General features: G+C 38.1%; 1 protein-coding gene across 2 annotated transcripts in view; it reads right to left on the reverse strand.

The window, feature by feature from the left end:
- Nucleotides 1–27,888, reverse strand: part of GABRG3 (gamma-aminobutyric acid type A receptor subunit gamma3) — a 290,425-nt gene that overhangs the window by 46,916 nt on the left and 215,621 nt on the right. For both annotated transcript variants that reach the window (XM_050973793.1, XM_030234614.2), the window contains exon 6: nucleotides 1,203–1,340. In XM_050973793.1, coding sequence (XP_050829750.1) covers nucleotides 1,203–1,340 — 138 coding nt within the window. The remainder of the gene's footprint in view (nucleotides 1–1,202; nucleotides 1,341–27,888) is intronic.

The raw sequence follows: 27,888 nt of genomic DNA on the forward strand, positions 1-27,888 counted from the left end.
CTGGGGGCACAGCTTTTTCTTTCCCTATTAAACTAACTTTATCTTAACCCATGAGTTTTCTCACTTTTATTCTTCCAGTTCTTTCCCTCATACCACCAGGGAAAGTGAGTGAGCAGCTGCATGGTTGAGCTGCCAGCTGGGGTTACACCACCACACAGATACTTTAATGATTTAGTATTTTGTACCTGATTCAATTTATGGGAAATTTGCATTCCTGAGTAACTTGCAAATTAAAAGACTTTGCATCCATAGCAAAAGAGAACTTTCACATGTGTGCTCTTTGCAACATTTTTTTCTGCTAAACCACCAGCTCAAAATATTCACTAAAAATTTAGTGACTTTTCATTACAAAAACTCCTATCCAGTTCTAAGAATTCATTGCTGTTGTAAGTGAGTGGGCCAGTACTAAACAGCAGTAGTTCCACAGATTTATAATTTTTTATCATTTATGTTTTGAAAAAAAAAAAAAATTTTTTTCAAAACTTCACCACCTGTTAAACAGAAAGTTGCTTCTAGCAGATTCCCTCAGCAGCCATGGGAAGACTTATCAAATCATGGCAATCATGGAGCTTACTGCAGTCATGTATAAAGTTTAGACATGGTGTGACCACAATTTATTCAGTTCAAATAATTTATTCCATTTAAAAATCTTTTTTCTCCTCTATATTACTGTGCTATTATAAGAAACAGAAAAATTTCTGAAGTAATAGAACAGGCATCATTAGATTTTAATTGCAATCAATTGGTAAGGTCACTAGCAAAGGCATTTATCAACTGAGAAAGAGAATGTCTTTAAAATATTAAGAAAAATATTAAACCATTTTCTGAATGATTAAGTACAGAAAGTGTCTAATTTCACTAACCTACCATTGTGCTCAAAATCATTAATTTATGGTGAAGACAGATTCAACACAGGAGAGGCCTAATAAATCAGGAGTGAGAATCAGACAGTAACTTCAAGTCTACAACAAATAGTCACATCAAGCAAACATTTATTCCTCAGTTTTTGAAGTCACTAGAAGAGTAGAGGTTATCAAAAATCAAGATAAATTCAATATTTTTGAAGTCTGAACTTTACAGCTTCTAAAATGAACACTGCAACATATTAAAATCAATTAGCACTTGAATGAAAGCAAAACAAGGATAATAAATATTTTTAAATAATTTCAATTCCAGAAAAAGCACATTTGTATCATTCTTACCTGCAGAGGTTTTCACAATTTCTGAAGTATTTCTGAGACCCATAAAGTCAAACTGATAGAGTCTCCAAGATTTCTGGTCAGCAGCTTCCACTGAATTTTTCCTCCATCTGTAAATCATTTCCTCTTTAGGATAGCCATCTAGAAATTAATATATATACATATGCATATGAATATTTTGTATTTCATAAAAAAATGTTCTGCAAAATATTACCTGTTCACTGTTTCAGTGCTATTTGGGAACACTTAAATTTCTGATCTGATGCTTTGTCAGTGAGTTCAGTGGCATCATTCAGCCAGAGCTGCATGGCACACAAAACCAGAGACAGAAGGTACACAAAAATAGTCATAATACTGGCAGACCTGTGATTTTTCACAATCCTTGCTTTTTAACAATAGAAAAAATATGATTGGTTCTATCACAAACAGATCTCTTCAGATGTGCAGTTGACTGTAGTAATTGGAGGTCCAGGCACTGAAGTATGCTGCTGCTTTGCATAAAGCTCTGAAGAAGCTGAGCAAACCAACAGAATGCAAAAAATGGGGAGTCTCTCAGTGGAAAATATGAACAATTGAGAAGGACACATTGTTTTAAATGTTGCAGTAGTTCTAGTGGAGGGGGGGGTGTGCTACTGTACTCCTGAAAGAAGCATAACAGTGCAAAAGAAAGCAAAAGTTTAATTAGCATGATAATTTTAAAGTGATTATGCTACCATATTTCTTCTGAAGTCTGGGGTAGTTAATGAGGCATCACCTGATCTCTACTGCTAAAATAGCTTCTGAAAGTCTTAATCAGTTTAGCGCTCAGTGGTCATATTAATTATTATGCCAATTTTTAATTTCCTCTTTGTTAGAGAATGGCATTTTCCAATCGATGTCCAACAAATCTTAAACCAGTCCAAACCATAAGAATAAACCATCTAGAAAACAAAAGCCCACCCATGCTAGTTAAAATTAGACTGTTCTCTAATGCATAATACAATCAATTGTTATTCATCTCATTAATATAATAGCTGTAGATTACAAGGCAAATTAAAAGCCTAACAACAACAATGGATGGTTTATATAATTGTCACATCAGTAATTTATTTTTCCCCATTGATACATTTTTATATTTGCATTGCAAAACAACCTCTCTGGTCATGGTGCTATTTCCTTGATGTCTTCCTCCTGTGAGTGTCTTTATTAATCTTGTTTTAGGTTCCACCCTGCCAGGGTACTGCTGTAAGGTGTGCACGGCCTCATTTATCCCTCTCACTAACACAGCAAGAAAAGTACCCAAGAGTCCCTTAGTTCTTATCTAAAAAAATGACTAAAACAATCACTATGTGTTAATTAAAGATGTCACATTAGTATAATATTTGTAAATTCCATCAATGAAAATAAAGAAATAACCTGTGAAGGACCCAACAGAGTAACAAGCACTGTTGTCTGTGAGAACTCTTGCTGCCAAATAGATTCTGCTGCCAATTCCACTGTGCAAGTCTGTGAGATTGACCTAAAGGTTAATTTTTTTTGGCTGGCAGATTATGTCAGAGGATGCAGCGACACAGTGAAAGAAGTCAAGCTTTGCAGAGCCTCCAAGCCATAGCCTGAATGATTTGAAATCTTCTTGAGTCTGGCTCCTGTTTGACTGGACCCTCTGATCACATTTGCCCCTCTTCCAAGTAACAAACAATAGGATCAGGAAATGGCCTCAAGTTGCACTGGGGTGGGGGGTGTTGGTGTTAAACTGAATATTAGAGAACATAAGATGGAGTCCCTTTTCTCAGCTAAATTTCACTACAATCATTGTAATTAAAAATGTTTCAAATATCTTGCAAGTAAAAAAAAAAAATACATTTTTTTAAGTGATCCAAAATGATGTTTTTACATCTTTTCCCCAAATTTCACTGAAAAGGTTTTGCCAGTCAGTCTTGAATTCAATTTCTTCTTGATTTTTTCCTTTCTTTTCATCCCATGACCACCCCACAAAAAAAAAAAAAAAAAAAATCCATTACTCTTTCAGTATGCCTGAAAACTTGCTATCATATTAACCAGGGCACAGCTGTTTATCCTGACAAGAACAACATGCAGTCAATAACAAGTTCATGGACTCTTGTCCTTCAAAATTTTTCCTGTATTTTTGACTAAGAAAGGTCAGATTCAGTTTCAAAGTATCTCTTTTCAGTGTTATTCATCATCATTAAATCATAAGCAACTGACCTCAGGAGACCATTGTAACATTTCAATAGTTCCTTAATCCACAGTTGCTGAGATCTGCTCTTACAATGATTTGGTTGCTTACATCAAAAGAGAGAAGTACCAGAGATTCAATGGGAGCTGTTTCACCCTCTTAAATAACTGCTATTATGTTCTGCTCTGGTGCCAGGTGATTTACTTCACTTTTCAATTATTTAAAAGAATAATAATTTTATGGAGGAGTGACAATTCTCTTTGGACAGTATATCACTCCTAGAATTCATTTAACTTACAGAACAGACTGTTCATGACAGTTCTTCTTTTGGTGATATTCAATAGTTCTTGTACACAGCCTAATCGTTTCTAGCCCTTTCAATATTTCATTTGAGCAAATATCAGAACTGGAGGCTTCAGTACCTCTACAAGAAGATGCACTCTCTATTGTTCAGCTTCCTTTCATTTTCTCAGCATGACAAACGACAGTAAATTATCTTCAATTTTTAGCCTTGTGGCTTCAAGTCATTCACTCTGAACAAACTTCTGTCAAGTGTATTTACCCTTCCAAGTTGCTTTAGGTTATGTAAAAGTATTCACATTGCAGTAGGGCAAGCCTCCAGGAGGTCCTGGAGGCTTTCCAGCAGGTGCCAGTAAGATGGCAAGGGTGATGGCATTGGAGAAAAACAACCAAGTGTGTTCTGTGTTACAGCCATCTGAGCTCTGGCAACCTGCAACTCAGGATCTTCTCAGCCAAAGTCTGTGTCAACAACTTAGTTTTCCCTCCCATCATTTTAGTTGATTAAATTCTCCTACTTTCTGTCCCAAGGGTTGTTTTTTAGGCAGTGTTACAACTTTTATATGCCATATCAGCAACTTTTAGAGACCACCCTGATCATCTGTTTTTTTTAAGATGGTACTACATATTTTTGCAAAATCAAATCAGAAACAAATTTGATTCTTTAAGAGCTCAAGAGAAAGTATATGTATAATGCCTTGTGTTTACTTTCACCAAACATACATAATGACTTTGCTTTTCCACTTATGCCATTTTGAAGGTGAAACTGTTATAACAGAAAGGTAAATTGTCAGGAAAACCTCTGAGATTCTCTGGGTTTTCCTGTATTTGCCCTTCATTATTGAAATACTTGGACTCATGTTACCACATCGTCTCACATCACCACCATGTAATTTAGAAGTGGAAGGTTAAAAATATCAAAACTTCATGTTCATACTGCTTCACTTTTCAGAGAGACTGATTTGTGCAGAAGGCTCCACCAAAGTGCTGAAAGAATGGTCAAGGCCAAGAACATCACCAGGCTGGATAAGAGGCATATGCAGCCAAAAGCTGGCCTTGAGAATTCTTATCAAGTGGCCCTGAAGCATGTCTGCTACAGGAACCAACGCTGATGGAAAAATCTCCAACTTTTGCAATATGACCTGTTTGTGCATACTGCCTCTAACCTTGATTTCCCCAATGCTGTTATTGATCTGGACATCTTAGATCAGTGCCTGGTATCTTTGTTTCACTTTCTTTTGTGTGACAATGTGGTTATTTTGGGAAGTGAGTAGAGCTGGAAAGATAGCCAAAAAGACACCATGTCAAAGGATATTTTTCCACAGAAAAATATCCAAAACATGAAAAGATAAAGAGGCATAGAAAAAATAAATAACATCTTTCATCTCTTAAGACATACTTTACCTTCTCTGTGAAATTCATTTATTTCACTGCTGGTTTCCCACACTGTTCATTCACACGTAACACAAGCAGACCCAACTTATAGCAGAAGGAACAAAAGAATTAGGCTCCTCCTTAGCCTTGCAAAAATATGTGCTCAGAATATGCTCAATGAAAGCAGCAGCAAAGCTGAAAATGTGGGGGAAGCATGAAAGAAAGGACTGGTTCTTAAGTATCTGTCAGGAGCTGATGCTTGTGACAAGAGTATGTTTTTGAAAGATGTAGATGGATTCTGGGAAGGTTTTGCTTTTCCATGGGTGTTAGATACAGACTCAAAGTCAGTGGGAAATGTGATCTCAATGATGAGCTGCTGCCATCAGTGAGTGGTTGGAGTTTACATCCTGGGCATGGAGGAAGGGTTGTAGATGCTGGTGGAGTGGTCAGGAGAGGGAGGATGCTCTATTCCAATTAGAGGCAAGGAATAAGCAGCCCTTTACACCATACAGCCAGAAACACTTTGCCTCCTTGAATGCTACCTTACCTTGCTGCAGGCTAATTGGGAGACCTCTGTCAACACCGCCTCGTCAGAAGAGGATAATGAACACCACAAGTGCACCTTTCTCTGGTTCCATGTTGTGAATGACAAATCATGTGCTTCCACAGAATCTACCTGGGCTTTTTCTTTCTTGTTAGCAGTCTTTAGGATTGCTTTATTGGAAAGCAAACTGAATTTTAATCCAAACTTCTCGGTGTTTGGAGGAAGAGGTTTCTCAGTGATCTGTTCCTGTATCTGTATGGTGTTTGTTCTCAGAAGGCTTTTAAAGTAGGAGACTCTTGAAAGTTCTCCTATTAAAATTGGTATTATTACCTTACATTTCAGGATAGTATGAACTTAATAAGCACAACTAGATGGCAGAAAAAGCAAAGTTGTAGTTCAATTAGTTAAAAAAAAAAAAAAAAAAGGATATATGGACAACTCATTATGTTTCACCAGGAGGAACCCTTCAGGGTAGAGTGAAGCAAAAGTAGGGAAAGTGAATGGAGACTTAATAGCTTACTTAACATCCATGGAAAACAACACTCGTAGTTTAATGTATATTGAATTATCTCTGTCCCCTAATGAAGGGGAAGGGGAAAAGGAAGGGAGGGGAAGGGGAAGGGGAAGGGGAAGGGGAAGGGAAAAGGGAAAAGGGAAAGGGAGGGGAAAAGGGAAAAAGGGGAAGGGGAAGGGAAGGGGAGGGGAAGGGGAAGGAAGGGGAGGGGAAGGGGAAGGGGAAGGGAGGAAGGGGGGGAAGGGGGGGGGACGGGGAAGGGGAGGAGGGGGGAGGGAGGGGGGGAAGGAGGGAGGGGAGGGGAGGGGAGGGAAGGGAAGGGGAAGGGGAGGGGGAGGGGGGAAGGGAAGGGAGGGAAGGGAAGGGAAGAGGAAGGGAAGGGCAGGGAAGGGAAGGGAAGGGGGAAGGGAAGGGGAGGAGGGACGGGGGGAAGGGAAAGGGAAGGAAGGGAAGGGAAGGGAAGGGAAGAGGGAAGGGAGGAGGGAAGGGAAGGGAAGGGGAGAAGGGAGGGAAGGGAGGGAGGGGAAGGGAGGGAAGGAGAAGGGGAAGGGAAGGAGGGGAAGGGAAGGAAGGAAGGGAAGGGAAGGGGGGAAGGGAAGGAAGGGAGGGAAGGGAGAGGGGGGGAAGGAAGGGAAGGGAAGGGAAGGGAAGGGAAGGGAAGGAGGGAAGGGAAGGAAAGGAAGGAAGGGAGGAAGGGAAGGGAAAGGAAGGAAAGGGGGAAGGAAGGAAAGGGAAAGGAAGGAAGGAGAAGGAAAGGAAAGGAAAGGAACAGGAAGAAAGAAAGGAAAGGAAGGAAAGGAAAGGAAAGGAAGGAAAGGAAAGGAAAGGAAAGGAAAGGAAGGAAAGGAAAGGAAAAGGAAAGGAAAGGAAAGGAAAGGAAAGGAAGGAAAGGAAAGGAAAAGGAAAGGAAAAGGAGGATGAGGTACTTGAAAAGCTGCTATGGTAATAATAATATTAAAGATAAATGTGTATGTCGTAGAGACAGCTTTTAATCCTGAAGTGATTTATTTCAGCAGTAGTAGATAATTGCACTTAGGTGATAACTACAGCAATTAAAAATGTTATTCTTTGCCCTGTTTGCTTGCATCAGTAACTGACACCTTATTAACAGTACATTAGCTCATGAAAAAAATCAACCAACATCATCATGACTGCAGATTAATGGATCTAATACTGCCCTGAAGTTAAAGGATACATGTCCCATTGAAGATAGTTTTTCTACCTAAAAATTTGCTTTAATATAACTGTGATACAATTCTGATGAAGAACTAGAGGATCCAGTCACTATCATTAACAGTAATGCTTATTTATCCTTTACCTGGGACTAATTCTCTATTTGATGGAAGTGTAGAAATAATGATGTGATTTACTGATAAATTATATGGTAGCTTAGCTTTTGGGACAAACTTGTGTCATCAATTCTTCTTTTGGGCCTTCAAAACAGAAAGAAAGAAAAGAGAGATGGTGCTGTCACAGAAATAGTTCCCAAAACAAGGATTTTCTGTGAACCAGCTTCTGTAGGAAGTAATAATTTTCTTGCTACTCACAGACAAATTAAAAATTTGGCTCTGGGAAAACAGAGAAGAGAAGAGAATGGAAAGGTGAAAATGAGAAGGGAAAGAAAGCTGAGAAAAATTAACATAATTGAACTGAAAAGAGAGAAGTTTTCTCCCGATGTCATTTTGAGATGTGGCTTTTCCATGAACTCACTATCTTCTACAATCTAACAGATGCATCTCAAATGGGGGCACTAAGATTTTGTCACACACAGCCCTAGCAGCAAAAACTCCCTGTTCCAAGTATCAGATCCTAAAGGACAGGTAGAGTAGTTTGAAATCATCTTAACTAAGGCAATCCTGTTGCATCATCATACCTCCATCCTTATGCTTGCCAAACAATTTCCATTTTGACATTATTTACAAGTAGTACCATGAGTGATTTGGTTTTGGAAGACGTTTGGTTTTATCATATAGTGTCCCTATAATTCCACCTTCCTATTGTTTTGAAAATGGCTTCATCTTTTCTGAAAAAAATCCACCAAAACTAAAACTGAAGAAACAGTCTCATCTTATAGCCTGCACTGATATTTTTCTATGCATTTTTATCTATAAACTTATTTTTACTGCTTGCAAACAGTTTCATTTGGAAGGCAGTTTTCAGAAGCCTCATGTGCAACAATTGCTTGCATTGTTCTGGCCAACAGTTTCTTTCACAAATCAATTCACTGCTAACTAAAACACCTGCTAAATGTTCAGATTCTTCTGGTTTAGCCATATTTCATACCCATGCCTGACATCACTAACAGTAAATGGGCTGATCTCATGTCTAGCTAGTTGGATGTAAATTAATATCTATCCTAAGGCTAGAACTCTGGCACAGATCAGAGTACTGAGGGCAGATAAAGTTTGCTTAGTCATGTGCAGTCTTCTTCATGCTCTTTGTGGAATGGATACTTCACCTCAGCTTCCTGCTCTTTAATGAATGTAACAATGTGAAGATTTTGCCCTCAGTTTTCTGCAATACCAACCTCTTGCAGGGAAGAATGGAAGTCCAAAAAGCAGATTTCCTAGCTCAAGTTTTCTTTCAATCTGAATGATTCTGGAATATGTACTTGTTCTATTCTCTATGTATTTAAAAAACTTCTTATAAACAAATATGCAAGTAAGAGACAGAATTTCAGTTTCTAGCTCCCTATACTTATTTTTCATAGCTAACATAGCTATTTGATAATGAACTGGTGTGGCTTCAGAAATGTGAATTTATTTGTCTTTACAGACAAAGAACAGACTTTATTCATAATTTAGTTCAGAAAACTTTTGATAATGTATTCCAAGTGTCACATTTTTACTGGCTGCAAAACTGCAGATGGTGATTCTCAGTAAAAGGATGTTGTCAGAAATGTAAGGCAAAGAGGTGGCCTTTGAGAATCTGCTGGAATCCTGTGCTGCTGCTTTATCCTGCCCTGGATCTTATACACCATGGCCAGCTCTGCACAGAGGTGGGAGGCTTCACCTAAGCACTTCTTGTGCTCCATAGGACTCAGGGTGAGATTCAAAGAGATGGATGGTAGTGTTATCTCATCATCTCATCTCATCTCATCTCATCTCATCTCATCTCATCTCATCTCATCTCATCTCAGTCTCCCTTCTTTTACACATGCCCCACAACAATGTCTGAAGGATGCTGAGAATTCAAGAACTATGTACTACTGCTGAGAGATCAGACTCATAATTGTACTGCTAAATATGTACATTGAGTTCTCCAATGGAAAACAAACAGCTCAAAATGAATATTTTAGCAGCTAAAATATTGTGCTTGGCTGACTGCATGAGCTTAAGTGAGAAGAGAAAAAATAATTTCTTTTTAATTTAGAACTAACCACTGAAGAACCTCCAGCTGTGTGCAAGAGTTTCTCATGACCATTTCAACATGAATTTTGTGCTGGATGTGAAAATTTTGAGGTGCTTCCCAGAATTTTTGCTAAGATGAGCAAAGTCTGACTGACTGTATAATGAAGTAGCATCTAAGGCAGATATAGGTGATGTCAATCACTCACAATTTTCTGCACAGCAGTTGGCTCCTAATTCAGCCTTATGAAAAAGAGGAAGACAGCATTATTTCAAAAAAGCAGATGAAAAATATTTTTATAAACCAGAGAAAGTAAAAGCTCCTAGCAAGAGAATTTAAAACCAAAGCCATCAGGGCTTGCTTGGGACATTTAAGAAATCAGAGCTATAAAACAGTCAAAGTAGAACATGAATCTCAGTTTATTAAAGGAATATCTGTCAAATCTTTGATCTGCTCACATTTTCTATAGCCAGAACACAATCTTCCTTTTCCATTTATTTCAAGTGCACTCTTATTAAAGATGCTTAGTGACAATGACCTTCTAAAGCAAGCACTTAAATTTCTTGTGACTGGGATGGACTGCAGTGCCACCAAAAGATTCTGGTGAGCTGCTTTCAAACACCCCAGCAGGAGCTGACTAACATTCTCCAAAGGTCTTTAAAGTATATATATTTTTTTCCAACTGATTATGTAGGCCACCTCAAAATTAGGGGCAAAATAGCTGTGCAAGTTAAAAATTAAGTAAATGCCATTGAAGTTCTTTATCACAAATAGATGTGTTGTGGAATAAAAATAGCCCATATATGTTCAGTATCAGCTTCAACTATACTGGATATTACAAGATAAAATAATCCTGTCTTTACCCATTTAATTACAGTAATTAACTGAATCCTCCATGTAGGGCTGCTAAGATTTCGTTTAAGACTATCCTGATGAGAAAGATAACATTGTTTACTTCATGCATTGCATTGTTAAGCAAAGTACTGAGAAAATGTGGTTTTGGCTCCTCTGAAAATATATAATGAACAAGCACAGATTTAGGTGAAGACCCAGAGCTCAAGTAGAGTAAAAAACACAGCCTTATATAGTTCAGGAAATGTAAGAAAGTACTCCTGTGAAGTTTCTTAGTCCAGACAGGTGGAGACAAATAGAGAGAACATAATTTAATTACAGGCTTATTCCTCTGATTGAGAAGTAATCTATCTAATCTTTTTATTTGAACCTTGATATGATTGGGGTTTTTAACACTGAGAACTCATTTTGTGTTTCTCACATGGGCCTGAGAGTATTTAAGGATTATTCTAAATGTGCTTAATCCTTACCTTCCAAGTGTTACTCAATAATCAGTATGTGCATGTTAAGTAAAAATGAAGTTTAAAAGAGGTACACCTATTAGCAGCATTTCTAAAGATGGATAGGAAGAATTTGTAAATAATAATTAATAATAATTATAATGTATAGATAGAAAAAATTGTTTTCACAACTTGAAGGTAGCTCTTAAAATGAAACAACTATAGCATCCTTGGGAGTATTGGCACCGACCTATTTTTTAGTGTCCAACTTCTTGGGTTAGAAACTCTCTACAATCTCTCCACACTGGCCCCCATACAGAAATTTTCCATCCAATTTCAATTACAGAAATCGTTGTAGCTAGATATTTAGCTCACATAGTCCATGTATTTTGTGACTGGCCTGAACTGCACATTTTCAGACCCATGAAAATGAAAATTTAGCTATCGATAATGTTTTTTCTGAATTGCCATGAAACCCATTACAGGCTTCACAGAAGCTGCATTAGCAAAGCCCATGGCTTTTCAAAAGCCATCAGAAATATACTATTCTCAGTCATCACAACATTAATGGATGCAGGTTATGAATTAGACTTCCCTACAAGTTTATTATGACTTTTATAAAGATCTTCTCAGAACAAATCAGGAATGAATAGCAAAAGGTAAAACCACAGAACACTCCAAATTGAAAACATGGTTTTCTCAAGTACTGCCATTTCATAGAATAAATAATTTGCAGCATAAACTCAAAACTAAACAGAAAATTTCATTAAAACTGAGATTAAGGAGGGTGAGCTTTTAAATGATACATGTAATAGGATTGTTGCTGTTGAAAAGAAAAAGCCTATACAAACTTAATTTTTATGAAGGACTAATGTCTCTGCTTTGAATCACAGTGTAGCTTAACATGTGAACTGACAATGAAAAATCAAAATCAATTATTTATGGCTAATTTCTTCTAATAAGGGTGGGTTTCAGTTTATTTACAAAGGAATTAGTGTTTTCAGGTTATTAATGTCATTACTATAATTCTGTATGCAGATTAATTGTCATTTACACACCTTTATAGTCATTTGCACACACACCACAAAAAAAGATTTATAGCTCTGTAAAGACTCAAAGAAATTTCTACTTTTTTGGTAATATTTTGCTAGTTTTCCAGTTTTAGCTCTGTAGGACTTGTTTTCACCTTATTGGCAAAGCATGCAAGACTTGGCAACCAAAGACAAATGTTAAAACACTTTTTCTGTCTCAAGCTTATAAAAAATGAACTTTTTTAGTTCCTGAAAAAGTCATGGCTAAGATGTAATGTCCCTGATCATAACATTAGCTCATCAAAAATTATCTGATGGAGTGAAATTTCAGATGAACAGAACACATTGTTGATTTTGGCATATTTACAGTCACATTCAAATTTGTGAAAGCACTGTGCTTTTTTTTTTTTTTTTTTCCATTTAAACATCAGCAACAGTGTTATGATGAATTGGTAAATGCATTCATACTGCATTCACTGAATTTGTCTTTCCAGTTCTCTGGAAACATTTATCAACATCTTTGCTTGTCATTTACTTTCCAAGCATCTGGACTGTTGCTTCTCTGGTTATTGCCTCCCCCCCCACCTCAATATTTGTATCTCATTTGCTCCTGGAAACTGGTGATGTTTCGAAATGAACTGCTAGTGCTGTGTACTACACCAGTCCAAGTATCCTTCATGTCCTTTTCTCACCTTTTGAGATCCATTTATTGGGTACACTGGTCTTTCTCTGATGTGTCTGTGTATCTCAGTGCCTCAATCTCTTACTCAGGGATGTTATTTCCAGCACATGAAATTAATTTTCGTTACTTTAGCTTAGCTAAAACTTCTGAGCAGTCATGCTCTATTACAGTTCTCTCCAGATTCCCAGAGTGACTGTAAATCTCAGTATGTTACAGTACACAATAGGGTAAATGCTGAGTCTCCTGAGAGTTTATTTCGCAATTTCTGGTCCCAGTCTCTAATCATGATCTAAATCCCCTCAGATGATCCATTAATTCTCTAAAGTTGAAGAGTTCTGGTGGAGGTAGAACCAAAGAAGCCAGGTCACTCATCCTTTTTCCTGATAGAAAAAAGGTATCAGCTGTGCTTCCCTCATGCATCTCAATTTTCATTGGGGTGCCCTATTTCTTAGCCCTTCGGTTCATGGATAGCTTTGCCTGTAGTTAACCAGTAAGCATCAAGTTCTTCAATACCTTTTTTCAGAAACAGATAAAATCTGAAATAAGTCTACACACCTGCCATACATAGTTCTGTGCTGCTTCATTTTCTGATAAGGATTTAGGGCATTTGAATTTTGTATCAGCACAGAATACATCTGCCTGCAATAGCTCTGAATCCTCCTGAGCCTATGGCTCTCCCAAGTCCTTCCAGAGCATCAGGCTGCTGTCATCACACAAAATATTATGGCTACAAGGATGGTGCAGGGTGTATGCCTGGAAGCCTAGCAGCTCTGTCCCAGACAAAGGTGCTTTCTGGCCCTTGGGTGATTGACAGTGAAACAGTCTGTTCTGTGGCAGTGAAAATGACAGTAATGCCAGGTTCACAAAGCAGTTGCCAGGGTCTGTCAGAATCATTTGTTCCTGAAAAATGTGCGCCCATGTGTCTGAAAGGAAATATTATCTGTAAATCCAGCTCCTGGAAAACCCTTTTTTAAAAAATTTCGTTTGCATGTTTATATTTAGCAAGTAAAAAAAGAAAACATTACCAAACCACCATTATAAAACAAATATGTGCAAAATATTTGTTATATAGATAGATATATAATATATATAGATATAGATATATTATATCTTAAATAGATATAAGATATTGTGCAAAATCCTATATTTGAAAATTTTTGAGAGGGGGGGGAATTTTTGGGATAGCTCAAATTTCATTTTCTTTCCAAGTACCCCATTGTTGTGTACTCTTCTTGTACCCCAGCACTAGTCTGAATACTGCTCTGAAAAGTGCACAGCTATTCTAGGCCCTATATAAATCATACTGACGACTATTAAAAAAATCCCCAGACAGAAAATCAAAACATCAGCAGCTTTTGCTTCATGTGTCTCTTGGCCAAGTAACAGTAATTAAATCTTTTTTAGCTTGGTTTGCTCAGGAAATGAGGCTTATGTAATTACATTCTTTGTCTATGTTTATGTGCATGTTATCTGTCCCTGCTGCAATAAATTTTGCACCCATTCCCCAATTTTGTTGTAATTTGACAAAAGAAAGCAAGCCTCAGGTATTATATATTCTTTTAAAAGGAGCTTCCAAATAGGGGAAACATTTTGTTATAATCCCCCTCAAGAAGGAAAAGATTGCAGTCTTATTAAGGATCACAGAAAGGCCACTCATCCTCAAGTTATGTGCCCCTGGGATATCAATCTGCTTTTGTCCTGAAAGCAGAAATGCTTCTGGACACTGCACTACTGCAGTGGGTTGAGAGGACTTTTCCCGAAAAAAAAAACCAGAAGGGGAAGGAAGATAACCTGCTCTTAAAAAGGTATGAGGGCTCATCCTAATGACATGGGCATTGTGGAGCTCCAAGTCTCTATTTTAAGTCTCAACAGGTCTCCTGACATTGTTTGTAATTCACCATCTCCTTTGTGTTGCCTTCATCACATATTTCTCCAGCAGCACTACTTATTTTAGCATCCCTCCCAAAGGATCTTTCCCTTACTTCCAGCCAGTGATTTAGCAGATGCCATATTTAATGGGGCTTAGACTGCTGGAATGGCTTTGCCCAAGGACACTGACAAGTAGAGAATTTCATCTTTAGGCTACCAGCAGGCAAAAATCTGTCATCACTGAGGCTTTCTGGACACAGCTTTCTGCTTCTCAGCCAGCACAGATTTTTCAATTGGAATGGCTGGCTTGGGCATGGCATGCTGTGGTTTCATGCCAATTACATTCCTTTGAACATGACTGATAATGTGCCCCAGTTCACTTTTAACACCAGGTCTTCTCCAATCACATTACCTTAACCCTGTTAGGTTAGATAGGCCTTCTATCTTTATTTTATACATTAGTCCTGATTTTTTTATATCCTATAACATTGCCTTTCCCTTAAAGCATTTTGGAAGAGGTGGATGTTTTAGTTATCTCCTTTTCTTGATGGTAAAAACCCCAGTGCAAGTGGTCTTCCTTCTGTTTGCCTGCTCACTGAGGACAGGCTGCTAGAGATGCTAAAGGCAGCTGTGGTTTGGCATGTCACCAGGACAGGAAACCCAGCTCCAAAAGACACAGCCCGTGCTCCTGTGGAGACAGCCCTCCCAGAACCACAGGGCAAAGCCATTCAAATGCAAGTGTCACATGGTTGGTCCAAGTCTTTTAAGTCTTTCATGAGCTTACCAAGGCTCTGGAACAGGCAAAAGTGTCAGAAGAAACCTGCACTCTTCTGCCTCAAACAGAAGACTGCTGCTGATTTTGTTTGTCCTAGCGGTGCCTCTCCTTGCTTTCCAGGAGCAGGCTTCTAAAGCAAGGAAATAAAGATGGAATGAATCAATGCTCAAGTGAAAGAGGAAAACAAGGAGAGCCCTACATCCCAGAGTAAGCTCTTTGACTTATACTAATGCCTGAGTATGGAGACAGGGGGCTGCAATTTTCTCTTTAAAAGTGAACACCACTAAGAAAGGAACGGAATAAAATTTCAGGTGGAATCTAAATATGATGAAAACCTGTGAGCACCTATTAGAAAATTTCTGGATCAAAAAACCTTTAAATTTTTGGAAAGTAAGAATTCCTTTTCTTGAATGATAGGCCTGAAGCTGTTCTTCAGTCACTTCTAGTGACAATTAAAATATCCTCTCTCTGACAAAAGGGGAGCAGTTTCACCACCCACTCATTACAGCAGCATATCTAGCTGTACTAAACTCCCTTTCCAAATTGTTCAGTTTCTTGTCTCCTTTGAAAGGGTTTAGTGAAGCACAGGGCTGCCTGCACAGGCTCCCCACACCTTTCACAGAAAGATCCCTGTACCTTGCACAGAAATTACAGGACCTGTCACAAATCCCGCTCAGTTCTGCAAAAATTCTCCCATAACAGCAAACTTGGCAGTCTAAAAAAACCCATGAACAGAATAACAACTATCCTGGATTTTCAGCTGGCTTGGCAAAAGAAACTTTTTAAGGAAGAAAATAACAGTCACACAGCAAAGCCAACAATGGGGCAGCCCTCCATCACTGGAGTAACTCTCATCTTGTCTGGTAGTGAAATGAGGGCTGAAGTTCACACTTGTTACCAGCAGCACAGACAGGCAAATTTGAATGGCACATGAAACCAGTTGCTCGATCTCAGAAAACATGGAGTTTTCTCCAGGAGACTAGGATGTAAAAGTATTTGTCTCCTGAAAGCACCACCTCCACTTTAATTTCTCTTTCTCATTTTTTCTCTGATCAATAGACATCTATAACTTACAGTGAGCCACCCTCCAGTTCACTACCCCCATGTCTGGGTGCAGAGAGTCAGAGAAGTGACATGCTGGGGAAGGGGGTGAGAGAGAGAATTGCCTGTGGGTTCTCTGGTGCAGTGGTAGAGAGAAGAGATGCTCTCTATGCTTCATTTGCCTTCTTGAGAGCATAAGTGTGGTGCCCAGTATTTTAAGTGTTGACTGCTGTCTTTATAAAATTTCAGTCTCTTCCTCTCTTCCTGATTATATACAGTGCCATTTGCTCTGCAGTGCTTCCTGTTGTGATACTTAACTATTTTGAGCCTCAAAGCCATCGTATTATTAAAAGAAAAGTATATATTCCTCATGTTTCCAGAGATGCTAATTAGCATGTCAGAGACACTAAATTAGTTGCAGTACTCCTCACTTCAGAACATGATGGCACATATGAGAGGACACGATGCAAATGTTCTCCCTCTACACGAAAAGACAGTCTTTTTTCTTTTTATTTTTCTTTTTTTTTCTGGTACTGCAGATGCTTCAGGTGGCTGGAGGCCCTTTTAATCTGCTTCTCTTTAGAAAATGCTGTCCAGTGTCTAGAGAATTACTTTGGGCCTGTCTTTTTCCTTTTTGATGAGATTAAGATAATGGTAATAGCAATTTAAAAGAGTTTATAATGGCTAGAGAGGATCTGAAGAGATGGCATGTTTCCTTTAAAACTGCACAGAATCCAAGAGAATTTTAAGAGTGAAAATTAACTTTTTCAGACCCAGCACCTTATAGTGAGCTGGCATCTCTGTTATAATGAAGCCAAACAATACCCTTCAAAACTGGATACATTATAAAACTGGTTTATGACATATGGAAAGGTAGAAGTTGATACTACTATATAGGCTGACTAGCAGGTTTCCTCACCTAGATACTGTATGTAAGTGTAATATGAAGTACATTTTAACTGTAAAATGGACTTCAAAGTCTAACCCTAATCGTGACTGCTTACAGCAGAATTTGTATAAAATGTGAAGAAATAAGGGCTGAATTCCTTCCAGTTTGCCAAATACTGCTAGTTTTTTAAATTAAAACTCCATTTAAATCAGTAAAAAGGGATCCAGTTCCCCCATTCTTTTGGCTGAGAAGGCAGCCATATGCATTCCTGTTTAAAATCTGCTGGTTTTTGACACACCAGGTGTGTTGGTGGGTGCTCCCTCTCCCTGGGGTGGAACACAGAAACGTGGCTATGCTAAGTGTGCTCCTGCTCTCTCTATTCCTTCTTCCCCACTTGTGCAGGCAACTTGCCCAGGGAGCCTGACATCAATCTCAATTTGAATTACTATGGAAATCACTCAGCCTCCATTCCCAGGAGCTGCAATAGGTTTCCTACGTAGATACAGATGCTTGATGCAGGGGAAATCCACATGCCCATCAAAACTTCCCATCATGATCATGATGATTGCTGAAAAATAAAAAAACGCAGCTGAAGTCAAATGCTGTGGTAGCTGACTTTCATAGCAAGCACAGCAGGAACACAGGCTTCTGAATTCCCTTCCACAGCTTTATGACATGAATGTTCCCAAAAAAAGGGATTTAGAAGACAAGCAGCATGGAAGATATACACCCTACCAATCAGTACAGCCACAACAGAGTCCATAAACTACAATGACAATTACTTCTCTAATCATTTTTCTATATATTTATGTTCTTGAACTCTAAGTGATTCTTCACTTTTTTACCTTAATTTGGATTCCTCTGGATACAAATGTGGCATAATATGTTTTAAATAGCATACCACCTCAGTAAGTCTTCCAAATGTAGTGCTTTGCTAAAACAGATTGACACCTAGATTAGTATTCTTAGTTAAAATGGTGCTCTTTTCTGTATTATTTTTCAATCTTGTTTTAAACCACATGAGGTGGCAATGGAGATGCATGATGCTAAATTCATGGATGATTATTGCTTGCAGAACAGCTGGTTACAATGAGATGTCAGATATTGCTTGAAATAAATAACCTTGGCATTGTGGCTTGGCATGATTCAGGACATTAAAGCTTCCAGGTAATCTGAGGAGAATTCTTATTTCCCTCTTGCAATCTGTAACTGGAATAACCACTTTTAAGAAGAAAACACATGTTTATAATGGAGAAATAGATATTTTTGGAGCCTATATAATATATATAGCTCAAGGACTAATTTTGCTTGAGTTTTCCCATATCTGCTGATATGTGGTGTCTCACAAGATGTCTCATGTCTGGTTACGGATGAGATACACTCAAGACTGGGAGCCAAGTGACAGAATGCCTGTTAAGAATGACTGTAAAGGCAGGGCTGAAGATGATTATCTGTTGCACAGAATGGCTTTTCTCCAAGATGACATTAATCCCATTCAGCCCCAGTGTGTCTCTCCAAGTTTTCACATTCTCTCTGTCCTTCCCCAAAGAACAGATCTCACTGAAGTGACTCATTGCTGTACAGCCACAGGGAGGTATGCAACTATTTCTGCCTTTTCCTTTAGGAGACTCAGGTGTGCAGCAGACAAGTATCCCAATTCCTTTATCTCTCACACCTACCTTACAACTCAGTGATATTAATCTAAAACATCTCACTTCACCAAGATCCTATTTGGTATCTGTGATTCCTTGCAATAACTAATAATTGGCTGGTAGAACCTTGTCACCTCTTTGCTGCTGACCAGTGTAGTGCACATTGGGTGGAAGACTCTGAGTTACTAAAACAGCTTCTCAGGGTCTAAATTAAAGCTGCAATAACTCTAGAAATTCATTGAAACCCCTGCCATCCACGGAGCTGCAGCATTCAGAAAATAAACTGTAATCAAATGAAATTTTAGAACAAACAAGAATAGGAAAACCAGCCTGAAAATGTAACAAAACTATGAAGAAATGCCTAAGCACCTGAAAAAAGGTGTTCATCTCCAGCTGTCCTTTTTAAAAAAGTCTGAGAATGGGAAGAGGTGAGAGATAAATTTTGGGTGTAGCTGGTTTCAGAAACTACATTTGTGTGAAGAGACATTGAAAAGTTTGGGACAGTTTATTTTAGGAAAAAAGAAAAAGAGGTGTTGACAAAGGCTTTCAAAATAATGAAAGGCTTTCAAAATCATGTATGACATCAGGAAGGTGGCATGAATGCTTCTAGATGTGTCTCCACAGACTAAAAAATGGAAAGAGCTTGCTATTAAACTCAGAGGGTAGAAAATTAAAAAAGGTAGAATTATTTTTCAATGGACAATAAAATTTATGACCCATTGATGGTTATTATCAACACTATCATTAAAAAGCCCTCCCAAAACATTAAACAAACCTACAATTAAGAGACTGGGATGTACACATTAAATGTTTAAAAAATTAAATAATATTTGGGAAATACAGAAACCCTCATCTCCTTTCAGGACATCTCAAACTGTGCATAAGAGTGTTGGAGAGAAAAGTCTAAGAATCTTAGGAGGAGTAATGGGGTCAGCTATGGAGAGAGAAAGACAGAAGAGCCACCACAGCTGCTTCCAGGAAATCTGCCAGCATTGATGGGTGCAAGGTCTTCTCCTCATCACAAGATTGCCAGTTTTGGCAGTGCATTTCAGCTTGAGGTTGAATAAAATAGCAAAAATCGATAGTCTTGTCCTTCTATCACCTGGTTAGCCTCTCATATGTCTCTGGTTGCAGGATCATTAATCCAGGGGACATAGAGTTGCTAGATCTAGCAGTGCTCACTAGCTCTGCAAATTATACAGACAGTGGGCACCTTCCAAGGAGCAGGAATGCCCTGGCTCACAGGACAGCTTGGTTTAGGGGCACCTCAGCATAGAAGCCCAGAGCAAAGGGGCACAGGGAGCCCTTGGAAGCACTGGGACCCAGGGGAATCACAGTGTTTAACCCTGCTGAAGGGATTGCACTGCCACAGCAGTCCTGCCTGGCAGCCCAGACATTCCAAGGGGCAGGAGAGTGCTGTAAATTTCCTTTGTGTATCAGTAGCAGCAACAATCAACAGATGTTTGCTGTCTTTCAGGACTCCTAAGGAGCAGTAATTTAAGGCAACATCAAGACCAAGAGCCAGCACAGCTCAGCCTGTGATCTGACTGAAGTTCTGGTCCAATGCACACATGTGCAAGGCCTAGAAACCTCACACAGATAGCTCCCCAAATTATCACAATAATTTAATTTTGACTTGCAGACTTTCATGATAACTTCAGGTATGATCTGTTGCAAGAACATGATGCTGGACTAGATTTAGTGCCCAGTTTGATCCACCAATGTTTGTTTTCTTACCAACAGAGCTCTTATGTAAATAAAATGCTCCATTTACTCAGTCCTTGCACACTCATCAGGTGTGAGCCAGAACAATTTCCTTCCTTCCAATATTAGAGTTAAAAGGTGAGTCCTTTTTCTCAAATAGCTTGGAGACGCGTTCATTCTTTTAGTGTTCTTCACTCTTTGCTGATAATGCATTTCTTTTCTGTATCTGGGAAACAAATTTGTAGTCCCTTCTGTCTTCAGTCTTAGATGCTGCTACACCAGTGCTGATCTCTCTGCCCTGGATGCCACTCCAGCAGCTTTGTTGTAAACCATTTCATTGCCTCACGACCTTATATTTGCAAGGTCAATTGCTGCTGAAATGATGATTACTCTACAGCTGCTATGTATAAAGAGGGTGACAATCACAGTGCCCTTGAGCATTGACTGTAGGAGGTGGCGACCATCCCATTTTCTGTGCCAGACAAAACTATAGTTAACCAGTGCACTGCTCACTGGTATGGTCCCTGACAAGGAAAAACTGAATATCTGCCCTGTGATTTTATCTCTGGTATTAATATTAAACAAAAAATGTAATAAAAAAAATCTTTAGAACTAAATCTTTCACAGACACAATGTTGATCCTGGTTTATTCATTTACTTCTTCTTATATAATTCAAATAAAAATCTCCTTACTGCACATTTTCATATTTGCAGGAAAGCAAAACTGAATCCTCTATCTGCTACGGAAGACTGGAGTCTAATTTCTGCTTTATAAATAGAAAACTACACAAAAGAGAGCAATAATGCTTTGAAATTCCTCAAGGTAAGTGCAATTCTTGACTGTCCACCACAAACTACCTTTCAGCCCTGGTCATGGGAAGCCAGCCAGGGACTGAATCTCTCTTTTGGACACAGGCTAGCAGGTAAAGCAGCATGGAAGAGAAATAATCAGCTGCAGATCATCCCACAAGGCCAAAACCAGAGTCAGGAAAAGTACTGAGGGCTCTGGTGCCTTGAGCCACGTGTGCTACATTGCACTCCTTATCCTAAAGGATTTCTGAATGCACTGCTGCATGCTCGAGATGATCCTTCAAAATGCTCATATTGTTAGGGTAAGCTTATTTTATGGTCCATACATTATCTCAGTCTCTAGACATTAAAGCTCATAGCCTTGAATATATTGGATTCTTTGGTCATTGTAAAATTTGTAAACAATTCTGTCTATGAATGACCTGAAAATCAGCTTAATAGGCAAAGGCAAACAGCACCACCCTCATTCTGCTATCCTTCTTTATGGACAGAACAGCAATTTTTTTGTGCTTAGGATATCTCCAAATGCAACGGAGTCACAGAAACTTAGACTTTTTCTAGCCTTTTCAATCATTAAATATGAGGAATTTACATAATGGTAATACATAGTTGATTAAACTTCACTCAAATAAAAATTAAAAAACATTATCAACCATCTTTCCTCAAATACACAGGAAAATTAACATATATGGCTAAACTGAAGAAGTAAAGTAGATTTCTCTACAATTTGGCATTTCTTGCTGACTGATTTTTTTCTAATTAATCTGACAGATTTTTTTCTACCTGTTTATTTAATACTCCACCCAAGTTATTAAGAAACAAGAGAGCCAAACCCAGATGTTATGTTCCACTAGTCCTGGATGTGGGGCCACGCTTGAAACAACCAGTGTTCCACAGCTTCCTCCCTGCTGCTGCTCGGAGCACCCTTGAGGACTACAGCACCTGAGCAGACCCAGGAACCTCCAAGATCCGTCCAGGATATCATCCCAGACATTGCCTTATTTATACCAAAATTGCCTTATTCATTCCAGGGTGCCTAAATACTTTGGTAAAGAGCCCAATTTCTAATCCCATCAATGGGAAAGGGCCTTGAGGCATGCCTGAGAGGTTGGTAAGCACTGCTAGCACTGGTGCTGTTCCCCAGCCAGGGGCTGGTGGTGTACACCATGGTTTCACCTACCAGAGATTAAGGAAAGGCCTCACTTGCTGCTACTACCTTCTTGTGGGGTTAACTGTAAGATTTCCTCTCAGAGCTCCTTTTTCCTGAATGTTTCCTGGGAAGAAAAAGCTAAATCTACACTTGGGTTCAGAAGGAATGAAGACCAGAAAAGAAGTAAGAGTCACTCTTGGAATCGCATGAGAGACTTTAGAATGTGTGGGATGCCTAGGAAAGCAACTGGCATCTGGCCTGCTTCTCCCTCTGTGACACCTTCAGAGCAAAAGGATTCTGTAATAATGAAAAAGTATTGATAGCTTCTCCTCAGTAATGAATTAAAAGTTTGCAGAACACAGCAAGGAGCCTGGCACAACAACATTGCATTTTTGGAGAAATGTGGTTATCACAAAAGTATTAAATTATTTTTCAATCAAATATTTCATACACTGAAACACATAAAGCAGCTGGAAAAAAAAAATAAATTCAAATTCTTTCTTTCATCCCTGGTGATAAATGGCTTCCTTCAGGTTCCAGGAGATAGATAAATTTAAAGACAGGCTTTCATGTAGCCTCGATTTCTGCTATTCTTTTAACTTGGGCTCAGGAATGCCATATAGAAGATAAAATTTAATTTCCATGAGAGAGCTGGATGACTCTGGGAACTGAAAATGGCACATAGGGGCATTTGCCTTTGTAAGTCACTGGTTCAAACAGAGGTCAATCTGTGACCAAACTTTGCTCCTCTGGTGGTGGTTGGGTATATGGTCCGTGACATGGATCAGCCCTTCACAGCTGCTTTCTGCATCCTTGCAGCTGGCACAGTCCCAGCTATTTTATTTGCCAGATACTTCAGGGCTATGGGGACAGCGGTGGCAATCAGGAGGTCAATGACTTCTTTGTCATTGCTGGATTTTTGGTCTTCCATCTGACCAAGGTGGAGTTATTCACTTGGCAGCATAACAAAACTACACTGCTCATATTATACTATTTCTATGGCTGGCAGAGAATTTAACTCTCCACGGCTGTCAGCTGAACAGCTTCCAGTAAAACTAAAAATAAATTTAAAACTCTTCCCCATACACAGTATATTTCCATGCATACTAAAATCCCCAAAACAAACCATGGCTAAAGATACTTCCTCTGTACACAAGCCGATCTTTGAAAGACTATCAATCATTTCAGTGAATTATAGATTATTTCCCACTGAACCAATAGGAGAGGGAAAAAAAAAGTCTGTTCTTTGAGGATTGGAAGGAAGAGATAGTGTTGAAAAGGCTTTTCTCAACTGTGCTGCCATTATTCTGGAAAAAATAGACCTTCATAAATTCTACAGTTTTAAATTTTTATGCCATGGCACAGCATCATATTAAAGACATGAGAATAGCAGAATCTGTACTGGAATTGCTATTCATAGGGGGAGAATAAAATGCAATATGTCTTTGAATGTGTCTTCTTAAGGAGGCAAAATGAGATTTTACTCTAAAAGGGAGAAACAGGAAAAGGATCATGTACACTCTCATCTCCCTTCACCTTCATCAGGCCTCACCTTGAGCTGAACCTGTCATCCTGCAGAGCCTGCTGCCCCCAGTTCCCATCTCACCAAGTCTATGCACAACACCTTGGTGTTGAAGGTTCTTACTACCTTAGGTGCTTTCCATGTTCTATTTATGAGATAACCAAACTATAGCTCTTTGTGGTATCACAACTTTGCATAGACCAACTTGAAGACAAAATCGTATTTCTGTGCCCTTAAATTTACAGTTGTCAATAGCAGTGGCTATATCAATGATTGGGCTTTGGTTTCTTTTGGACCATATCAGCATTTCATTCTGCTTCTGTTATCTAACCAGCATGATACATCAGCTACAACAACGACATTAAAGCTGTAGTTCTGGTAGCTGAAACTGCCTGATACACAGCAATGCAGTAATTCTCAGTATCTCCTGCTGTCTACAGATACAAAACTCATACTCTGTCTAGAACAAAGAAAAATTGAGGGGCATGTGGTGTTTCTTCAGATAAACTTAAATTTACATAGAAATACCAAAACATTTAACAAGAATAGTTGGAAATGATGTCACAGGTTTTAGAGAGATCAAACTTTCTATAGACTTCCTGGAGGAAAAACCTGTAGTAATTAAGAAATACTTAGATATTTACTACTGTCTATAGAGAAGTGATGCTTGTTTTTCAGGCTATGTTAACTAAAAATAATTTCCACAGCAACTTCATTTACGCTTAGGGTGTTAATTTTAATGCAAAGCAAACATTCCGAATGTTCCTTAAAATATTAAGAATTTTTAAAAAATTTGTACCTCATTCAAAGCTTTTTTAAAAGAAAAAAATAATGTAAACATATTGCTTTTCAATCCAATAGTTTCAATTAGTCCATGTCCTAGATTAATCAAAAATAAACATAAAAATAAAGATAAAAATTAAGTGGTTCCATGGTGAAGTATATGCATGTGTATAGTTCCCAGGAAGGACAAAATTCAGTATATCCCTAATTTTCAGTAGATGAGGTCCCTGGAGTACCTGTAGGTTAATCAGTTGTCCAAAAGACCTTGTGACACATTTTTCTTGGTCACAAAGCAATATTTAGATGGAAGAGATTTTGCAAGGATTCAGCTGTGGAATAATTAAAGCCAGAACTTTCCCTTGGAAATGGTAATACCAACTTCAGCAGGAGGTGGTCCTTCCCAAAACACAGAACTCAGCAGAATCACTGATCATAGTTATTACTCAACTGATCACACTCATGACACTTCCTACATATAAACAGCTGCAAGTTCACTTATGAGAATAAATATGAATTATGCAAATAGATATAAATATTTGAGAAACGTTTTAACATAATTTAATGTGCTATGATTAATAAATTATTCTTGATTATCATAAAACAGTCATCCTAATGACATGAACCAGTACATTTAATCAGCCATTCACAACAAAGGAGAAAACATTTTGGAAATATACTTCTAAAGATTTCCTTCCATGATTTTTCTAACAAAATCTGTGTGCTTCCCAGTGATTCAAACATGAATAACATATTTCTATTCAAATACAGTTTATATAACAATAAAATCTTAATGTCAATGCACATGCAAACTGGCAGGGTTGCAGCTGAGACATCAGATTTCTCACTTATTTGATTTTCAGGCATCCAGTCAGAAAGAAAAAGCATAAGAAAAAGCTTAGCTGGCTATGTACCAAAAAAAGGTGTGCAGTTATTTATCTCCAAGTAAATGTTCTCTTTTATGCACAATTAGCACAAAGTTTTCAACAATTATTACAAGTAGCATACTGATTAAAATATATGAACAAAAGAATTCTTTTTAAAAGCAAGGGCTATGTCGAAATGTAGGGAACTTCTTTTACATTAATCATCATGTATCCAGTTATTCAGTGAGGTACTCAAAAATATGCAGAAAATCTCTACTCTAAAACTTAAAAATGCCAATGTGAGTCTTTAGTTCAACAGCTAATATCTTAGTTCATGGTTCGAGATTCCCTATCAAATGCTTTAATCTAATTTTGTTGACAAACATCCATTTTCATGGTCTGCTGCCCAAACAGCTCAATTTTCTGATGTTTTTCTTGCTGTACTATCCAAAATTATAATGAACGTAAATAAATTCTGCACTGCTGATACAAAGGCTGGGGCAAATTTGCTGCATAAGTGCAGGGTACCTTAAAGGACAGCAGCAGACTAGAAGAATAAAACTGATGTCTGTTTTGTAATGTGTGGTGATATTAATGGAGGCTAATCAATGTCTGTGGCTTAACACTGAATTTTCCTTCCCTCTAACAGTACACTTGACCCCTTAATTCTGTGCCATGTAGATGATAGATATATAGATGTAGATTAGACATAGTTATAGATCTGGACAACAAATTTGGAGTCTGATGCTCCTGGAACATTGAGTATTCACCCACAAAGTTCCTGGAGAGCAATAACTGGCCTTGGAAGTATTTCTCTTGATTAGGGCAGATTGAGCAGACTGTAGGGTCTTGACTGCTTGAATCTCAGCATTTATTTACCATTGCTCAGTCCTGCCCTGCAGTGGAAGGAGGGAGTTGTTACCAGGATTTTGCCTTCCCTTGTTCTCTGAGGGTTTAGACTGTGAGCAGTCCAGAGTGATGGCAGCACTGCCTGCTCTGCTACAGCCCATTAGGGACCAGCACCTCCATCCACTGCAAGCAGCAAATGAAAGATTTTCAGTGCATTTTCAGTGCAGCCTGTGGTTAATTACACTGATGTACTGGTCCATGAATTGCTCAAGGACATCTTGAACCTCTGAAAGTGAACAAATGATTATTCGGTGAATAAATTAATAGATTAATTGAATAAATATAACTAATTAACTGAATTAATAATTTTTCATTTAACATGTATCTTCATCTTCAAAAGCATCTGGGCTCATGCAAATATTCCTCATTGCTGAAAACTTTAAAAGAGTTACATTTTGATTGAAGACAAAATGCATCAGTATTTTTTATTTGTTGGCAGGTATTATAATAACAAAGACTTACTTTCTGAAGAATAGAAAGCCACATAACATTAGGAAGTGATATTTAAATAAAGATAATAAAACAACTTTGTCCTCTGCGGGGACATACTACCTAAAAAACTTTCTGCCACTATCTTTTCTCTGGTTTTTTTTGTTTGTTTATTTTTCTTCACATTACTACACCTCAGAAAAGACAAGTTTGTCTTTTTTCAGCAATAGGGAACAGGTGGTTCAATATGTTCAAAATTTAAAAAATATATTTTCATTTGGTGTAAAAAAGCATCCAAGAACACTGTAGTTTCCCCAAAGCAGCCAGTGAAATTTTTACCTCACATAAATTTCTTGGCCTTCTTTAGGAATGCGTTAATTTGCTATTTATGAGTGGAATCTGCAAATAAGCATTACTCAGTCCAACGAAACATTAATTATAAATACATCTTCTGCCAGATCTAAGTATTGGATGTTTATGAAATTTATTTGTGCATGTAGGGCAAAGACTGTAAAGCATAAAACTAGTCATTAACTTGAATAGTACTTCTCTCATGTATTTCATAACATTTTTCAATTAATTGAAGTTCCTTCTTATGAAGGGAATGATCTCTGTGGAATCTGATTCCTTCACCATCCATTTTTCTTCTCTTTATCTTCAGGGCTTGTATACTTCTTTTGCATTTTAAAATCCCCTTTTTCTTCAAAATATTTAGATGCTTATATAAATGCATGCATATGCATTCTATTTACTTTCAATGATGTTATAGTCTGAATGAATATTGTGACTTGAAAATTAGATTTTGTACATCAGAGCCACTGGCAGGTTGTGTTAGTTCACATAAAGGAAAACTCTGACTTAAACGGAGAATCAGGTTTTTTTATCTAAAATAAAATTTTCCAATTATTCAGAACTTAAGCTAACATTTAAACCCTGGGGATAAAGAAAGTATCATTATGTCTATTTATTTTTTTTTTTTACGGCTTTTTGTTTTTTCCAAACTTCTGGTCTTCAGCTAGGATCATGAATGCAAAA

The sequence above is a fragment of the Serinus canaria genome, chromosome 1 (genome assembly GCF_022539315.1).
Source record: "Serinus canaria isolate serCan28SL12 chromosome 1, serCan2020, whole genome shotgun sequence".
In the NCBI taxonomy this organism is placed as follows: Eukaryota; Metazoa; Chordata; class Aves; order Passeriformes; family Fringillidae; genus Serinus; species Serinus canaria.